This window comes from Phyllobates terribilis, unplaced genomic scaffold (genome assembly GCF_046119375.1).
Source record: "Phyllobates terribilis strain yellow unplaced genomic scaffold, ASM4611937v1 Scaffold_1__5_contigs__length_1240528914, whole genome shotgun sequence".
Taxonomy (NCBI): Eukaryota; Metazoa; Chordata; class Amphibia; order Anura; family Dendrobatidae; genus Phyllobates; species Phyllobates terribilis.
The window spans coordinates 234,925,278-234,932,613 of NW_027362761.1; the positions used below are offsets into that span (position 1 = coordinate 234,925,278).

General features: G+C 41.7%; 1 protein-coding gene and 1 long non-coding RNA gene across 2 annotated transcripts in view; one reads left to right on the forward strand and one right to left on the reverse strand.

Moving 5' to 3' along the window:
* LOC141255136 (uncharacterized) overlaps nucleotides 1-1,436 on the forward strand; it is a 34,641-nt gene extending 33,205 nt beyond the window's left edge. The window contains exons 3-4 of the long non-coding RNA XR_012316153.1: nucleotides 257-337; nucleotides 1,109-1,436. This is a non-coding gene — a long non-coding RNA (uncharacterized lncRNA). The remainder of the gene's footprint in view (nucleotides 1-256; nucleotides 338-1,108) is intronic.
* Nucleotides 1-6,913, reverse strand: part of LOC141255119 (myosin-7) — a 42,331-nt gene extending 35,418 nt beyond the window's left edge. Inside the window, exons 1-8 of the mRNA XM_073671069.1 lie at nucleotides 6,755-6,913; nucleotides 6,449-6,656; nucleotides 5,957-6,100; nucleotides 5,484-5,640; nucleotides 2,175-2,202; nucleotides 1,986-2,094; nucleotides 1,610-1,702; nucleotides 239-302 (exon numbers count right to left, since the gene is read on the reverse strand). Of these exons, the coding sequence (XP_073527170.1) occupies nucleotides 239-302; nucleotides 1,610-1,702; nucleotides 1,986-2,094; nucleotides 2,175-2,202; nucleotides 5,484-5,640; nucleotides 5,957-6,100; nucleotides 6,449-6,656; nucleotides 6,755-6,828 (877 nt within the window). The 5' untranslated portion in view covers nucleotides 6,829-6,913. The remainder of the gene's footprint in view (nucleotides 1-238; nucleotides 303-1,609; nucleotides 1,703-1,985; nucleotides 2,095-2,174; nucleotides 2,203-5,483; nucleotides 5,641-5,956; nucleotides 6,101-6,448; nucleotides 6,657-6,754) is intronic.
* Nucleotides 6,914-7,336: the final 423 nt, after the last annotated feature.

A 7,336-nucleotide genomic window follows, 5' to 3' on the forward strand; every position in this document is an offset into this window, starting at 1 on the left:
ATGGAGTGGATGTGTGCATGATCAACCACTTGGGATCATTGGGGATTCCAGTGATTGAACCCCAGTGTTCAGGAAGTTATCCCCTATCCCTCTAATGGAAATAATTTCCAAACATAAGACATCCCCTTTAATCTAGACAGCTTTGTTATGCCCCTGGCAAACAAATGTTTAGATTTGTATAATAAACCTGGAGCATATGTACACTAATAAATGTATGCAAAAACATTGTCATTCTCACAAGTCTCTATATCCGCAGATGCCAATTTCCCAGTTGCTCCAAAATGGATACGGATGAATTTACCCTAAAGCAGAGAAAATGAGAAGAAATTCATAAAAGGTCTTGAAATGAGAAATGTTCTTCTATGTTTTAGGCCCCATTCACACGTTTGTTTTGTTTGTCCGTATGTTGCCTGTTTTTAAAGGGCTGCAAATACGGACATATGCACACCCACTGTATTCAATGAGTGTGCGCACATGTCAGGTTTTGTGAAAAACATGCAGACATGTCAGTTTTTTTGCGCAGCAAGCACAAAATGCGTGCTGCATACGTGCATACTGATGACACACAGTTGACATCAGTGTGTCATCAGCGTGACACGTACCGGCGCCTGGGAATCAGCGGTACAGTTCGCGCTGATCCCCAGCTGCTGGAGGAAACTCTCATCATTGTTCCCTGCTCGCACTGCAATCAGCTGCGAATACAAGGCTGACATAAGCCCCAGCCCTATTACCCCACTTTCCACCTCACCAGGGCAAGTGGGAAGAGCAAGGCTAAGCGCCAGAATTGGCGCATCTTACTGATGTGCCATTTCTGGGGCCGCTGAGGGCTGATATTATTAGCCTCGGAGGGGGCCTGTTTAGCCTTTTCTGGTTAGATTTTATAGGGGGACCCTACATCAATTTTTTTCTGGGGTCCCCCTGTAATCTAGCTAGTAAACTCTAAGCAAACAGCTGTGGGCTGTTATTAATAGCCAGGGAACATTTTTGGCTAATGGCCCCTTTCCTGGCTACTAATATCAGCCCCCAGTGGTCGGCTTTCCCTCTTCTGGTTATGAAAATGACGCGGTAGCACATGTCACTTTTTAATTTAATTCTTCATTTTATACAGGATGTACTCAGCGGGGGCTGAATACAACTCGCAGCATTGTCTCAATGACAAGGATGAGGTTTGCCTTCAGCATTCGGCGCCTGGGATCAGCGCAAACTGTACTGCTTTTCACACGGACATATGGACGGCACACGGATGTGTCATACAGATACACGGATGCCACATAAGAATGGCATACGGACCACTGATCTCACCAGTACTGTTTTTTGCTGTACAGGAAACACCAGGACGTGTGAAGGAGGCCTTAAAGTATTTGTGGGATCTGTTGATCCAAAAATCTGATATGCCCAATATCTACCATAAATACACTAATGCTCGGCAAGATTTATATATTATACATCTTCCTCTTTGAAAATACTTGACACACAGCCAGCAATATATTCATAATGTCAGGTTAATAAAGGGCTTTATATGGGAAAAATGGGCAGAAAATTGATTTAGCAAGTGTTCCACAGGACAGACACAGGAATAAATGACTATCATGAAGAAGAGGTAACTTACAAATCTTGAAGAGTTGTCATTCCTCAGAGTCTTGGCATTGCCAAATGCTTCTAAGGCAGGATTAGCCTGGATGATTTGATCCTCCAGTGTTCCCTAAAGATTAGGAAAAGAATTGTAAAATGACATATAGCATAAAGTCCAAAAACACACATTCATATACAGCACACTAAATCTGTGTTGACGCTCCAAATAAATTTGAAGTATCTAGAAAACTGACTCAGCGTGAAAAAAAGCACAATGGGCATGAGATTTTTATAAATCCAATCCACTTTGCATGAAATGTAAGACGCTGCATTGATACACGCAGCATCAAACACTCACAAGACACTCATCATGGGAACGTAGCTTAAAGGTTCAAGTATTTTTTCAATCCTACCTTTCCGGTGGGACCGGTATCTTTTTTGCGGTCTCCAATGGCAGCAATGACAGCAAAGTACTGGATGACACGTTTGGTGTTTACAGTCTTTCCTGCACCAGATTCTCCACTGAAATTACAGAATTGTGTATATTTAAAAAATGGCAATAGACTTATCATAACAGTTATTCATTTTTTAAAATTACGTACGTGATAAGAATAGACTGATTCTCCCGATCTGAAAAAAAAATTAACAGTCTTGGTCATCAATTTCAACAAGTAAGAATGAAAAAACAACATCAAAACCTCATTCTTTCCTGTAAGAGCAGTGAGATTATGGAACTCGCTATGCTGTAATGGTTTATTCACTAAAAAAAAAGTACACGGAGGGCTGGGATGCCTTTCTTGAAAAATATAGAATTACAAATTATAGGTACTAGATTCTGTAGAGGGACGGTGATCCAGGGAACTACAGATTATGGGTACTAGATTCTGTAGAGGGACGGTGATCCAGGGAACTACAGATTATGGGTACTAGATTCTGTAGAGGGACGGTGATCCAGGGAACTACAGATTATAGGTACTAGATTCTGTAGAGGGACGGTGATCCAGGGAACTACAGATTATGGATACTAGATTCTGTAGAGGGACGGTGATCCAGGGAACTACAGATTATAGGTACTAGATTCTGTAGAGGGACGGTGATCCAGGGAACTACAGATTATGGGTACTAGATTCTGTAGTGGGATGGTGATCCAGGGAACTACAGATTATGGGTAGTAGATTCTGTAGAGGGACGGTGATCTAGGGGAACTACAGATTATGGATATTAGATTCTGTAGAGGGATGGTGATCCAGGGAACTACAGATTATGGGTAGTAGATTCTGTAGAGGGATGGTGATCCAGGGAACTACAGATTATAGGTACTAGATTCTGTAGAGGGACGGTGATCCAGGGAACTACAGATTATGGGTAGTAGATTCTGTAGAGGAACGGTGATCCAGGAAACTACAGATTATGGGTACTAGATTCTGTAGTGGGATGGTGATCCAGGGAACTACAGATTATGGGTAGTAGATTCTGTAGAGGGACGGTGATCTAGGGGAACTACAGATTAGGGATATTAGATTCTGTAGAGGGACGGTGATCCAGGGAACTACAGATTATGGGTAGTAGATGTAGAGGAACGGTGATCCAGGGAACTACAGATTATGGGTACTAGATTCTGTAGTGGGATGGTGATCCAGGGAACTACAGATTATGGGTAGTAGATTCTGTAGAGGGACGGTGATCTAGGGGAACTACAGATTATGGATATTAGATTCTGTAGAGGGACGGTGATCCAGGGAACTACACATTATGGGTAGTAGATGTAGAGGAACGGTGATCCAGGGAACTACAGATTATGGGTACTAGATTCCGTAGTGGGATGGTGATCCAGGGAACTACAGATTATGGGTAGTAGATTCTGTAGAGGGACGGTGATCTAGGGGAACTACAGATTATGGGTACTAGATTCTGTAGAGGGACGGTGATCCAGGGAACTACAGATTATGGGTAGTAGATTCTGTAGAGGGAAGGTGATCCGGGGAACTACAGATTATGGGTAGTAGATTCTGTAGTGGGACGGTGATCCAGGGAACTACAGATTATGGATACTAGATTCTGTAGAGGGACGGTGATCCAGGGAACTACAGATTATAGGTACTAGATTCTGTAGAGGGATGGTGATCCAGGGAACTACAGATTATAGGTACTAGATTCTGTAGAGGGACGGTGATCCAGGGAACTACAGATTATGGGTAGTAGATTCTGTAGAGGAACGGTGATCCAGGGAACTACAGATTATGGGTAGTAGATTCTGTAGTGGGATGGTGATCCAGGGAACTACAGATTATGGGTAGTAGATTCTGTAGAGGGACGGTGATCTAGGGGAACTACAGATTATGGATATTAGATTCTGTAGAGGGACGGTGATCCAGGGAACTACAGATTATGGGTAGTAGATTCTGTAGAGGAACGGTGATCCAGGGAACTACAGATTATAGGTACTAGATTCTGTAGAGGGATGGTGATCCAGGGAACTACAGATTATAGGTACTAGATTCTGTAGAGGGACGGTGATCCAGGGAACTACAGATTATGGGTAGTAGATTCTGTAGAGGAACGGTGATCCAGGGAACTACAGATTATGGGTAGTAGATTCTGTAGTGGGATGGTGATCCAGGGAACTACAGATTATGGGTAGTAGATTCTGTAGAGGGACGGTGATCTAGGGGAACTACAGATTATGGATATTAGATTCTGTAGAGGGACGGTGATCCAGGGAACTACAGATTATGGGTAGTAGATTCTGTAGAGGAACGGTGATCCAGGGAACTACAGATTATGGGTACTAGATTCTGTAGTGGGATGGTGATCCAGGGAACTACAGATTATGGGTAGTAGATTCTGTAGAGGGACGGTGATCTTGGGGAACTACAGATTATGGGTACTAGATTCCGTAGTGGGACGGTGATCCAGGGAACTACAGATTATGGGTACTAGATTCTGTAGTGGGATGGTGATCCAGGGAACTACAGATTATGGGTAGTAGATTCTGTAGAGGGACGGTGATCTAGGGGAACTACAGATTATGGATATTAGATTCTGTAGAGGGACGGTGATCCAGGGAACTACAGATTATGGGTAGTAGATTCTGTAGAGGAACGGTGATCCAGGGAACTACAGATTATGGGTACTAGATTCTGCAGTGGGATGGTGATCCAGGGAACTACAGATTATGGGTAGTAGATTCTGTAGAGGGACGGTGATCTTGGGGAACTACAGATTATGGGTACTAGATTCCGTAGTGGGACGGTGATCCAGGGAACTACAGATTATGGGTAGTAGATTCCGTAGTGGGACGGTGATCCAGGGAACTACAGATTATGGGTACTAGATTCTGTAGTGGGATGGTGATCCAGGGAACTACAAATTATAAGTACTAGATTCTGTAGTGGGACGGTGATCCAGGGAACTAGTCTGATTGCCGTATGTGGAGTCAGGAAGGAATTTTTCACCTAATATGGGGCAATTAACATCTTCCTCATGGGGTTTTTGCCTTCCTCTGGGTCAACATGTTAGGCTCTAGGTTGAACTAGATGGATTTATGTCTACTTTCAACCTTAAAAACTATGAAACGTGCATAAAACGATTCTCTTAATTGGGAGGTGATTTGCAATGCCAGGCGGCGAATGCTACAGTATATCCGGCCACTGCCAGAGCTAATAATAGCTGAGCGGTGGGAATGTTGGACTCCCACTAATCTGATATTGATGACCTATCCCAAGGATGAGTCATCAATATTGTTTACCTGGTCAACCCCTTTGATCCATTTATATATCTTGATTATTTAGCTAAGGCAGAACACTAACCATTGTTAGATAGATATTTGGCAAAATAATACTCCATACAAGTAAAAAGTCCGATTCTGAAAATATCACATATATAAAAAGCAGAGACTAGAAGAATCTGACCTGTGAGCATGTACTGATAGGCATTGTCAGAGATGGAGAAGATGTGAGGTGGAGCTTCAGTCCTCTTCTTCCCACGATAAGCGGCCACAACCTCTGCATTATACACAGGAAGCCACTTATAGGGGTTCACCGTCACACAGAACAGTCCTGAATATGTCTGAGAGCCGAGAAAATAACGTGAAATGCATAGAGGATAAAAGTAGAGGTTATGTGATTGCTGATTAGACATGTAGATGAATCCTGTGCATATGTAAATGGTGTCCACTTTTATCATCCAATTCTTAATTCATTTATATAGATTAAATCAGATTGGTGCGGGATAAATTGGAACTCTAGCATATGTATTAGCAGATGTGACATAACAAGGACAGGTAAGTAATAGCATTCAAACAGAACGGTAAGTCAGGTGAATGATACCAGGTAGACAGCAGACTGGAGTAGCTGTTTGTGACAGTGATAGGACCGATACTCACATAGATCATCCAGGCTGCATAACGCTCTTTGAGGTTGTACAGCACACCTGGTTCATTCAGGAAGGTCAACATCGCCATGTCCTCAATTTTATCAAACTTGGGAGGGTTTTGTTGCATAAGCTGACTGTCCTTTATTGTGACCGTCTGAAATACAAACATATTTGAGTATGTATATATATATATATATATATATATATATATATATATATATGTATAATATACATAAGTATATATATACATACATATGTATATATATGGCTACAATCAACTGAATTGTTTACTTGTGTACTTGTATACACTGTATATATATATATATATATATATATATATAGTATATACAAGAACACAAGTAATAATACATACAGTGTATAGTATATATATATATGTATAGTATATACAAGAACACAAGTAAACAATTCTGTCGATTGGACCTCACCCATAGTCATACTTCTTATATGACACCATTAGAAAAGAATTTTAAGGGCTACTTGCCTTCCCATTTTCAGTGTCTGCTGTTATCTTATCTCCATCACGACTGGTCACTTTGGCTTTCACATATTCTTCTTTATCATCAGGAACAAAAATATCTTTCTTCATGTCGAAGGGACGAGTTTGGGTCTCCAGACGTTCCTTGTCAGACTTTCGCAGAAATGGAGCAGCAGCCCCAAATTCTGCCATTACAGCGTCACCCATGATTGTGCTAAATAAGACGGAAAGACACGACTAAGGACTTTGTACATTTTATCGATTTCTGGAGGAGCAGCTATTATTTGTGAATAATGTCACTGTGGTACTCACCGAGAAGAAGGCAGATGGTAGAGGCAGATTTTAGAGAAAGCTCTGATTACACCTCTGTTTATACAATTGCACATGTCATATTTATATAAGTACACCTGTCCCTTTTCCAGCCCCCAATCCAGATTTGGGCTCTATTGTCTAAGAGTCACACCCCTCTGCACAAAGCAAAAGAACAATTGAGGGTCTCACGTCATACTTTTGGAATTGTGGTGGTGAGCTGCAACGGACATGTGAGACAGAAGAATACAGCAAGTGTGACATACCATCTGATCTCAGGGGGATAGAAAGACTTCATTAACCCATGCCCCACCACATTCTTAGTAAGCAATACTTGACCTCTATCTGGCTTAAAACTCTTTATGAACATATAGATGAAACATAGTAGGTTAATGTCTTAATGGTACTAGCAGATCCATTCTCCATCTATCAGAGTGTGACAAGTTACCTGTACTAGCCACAAGAGACATCTGCTTGGCACTGCTACAGGTAAATGGTCTGCTAGCCATACACCCATATGCAGGTCCTTCAGAGTCTTCAATACTTTTATAAGTAAGGTTGAATAAACGTATTTTCTGCTATAAT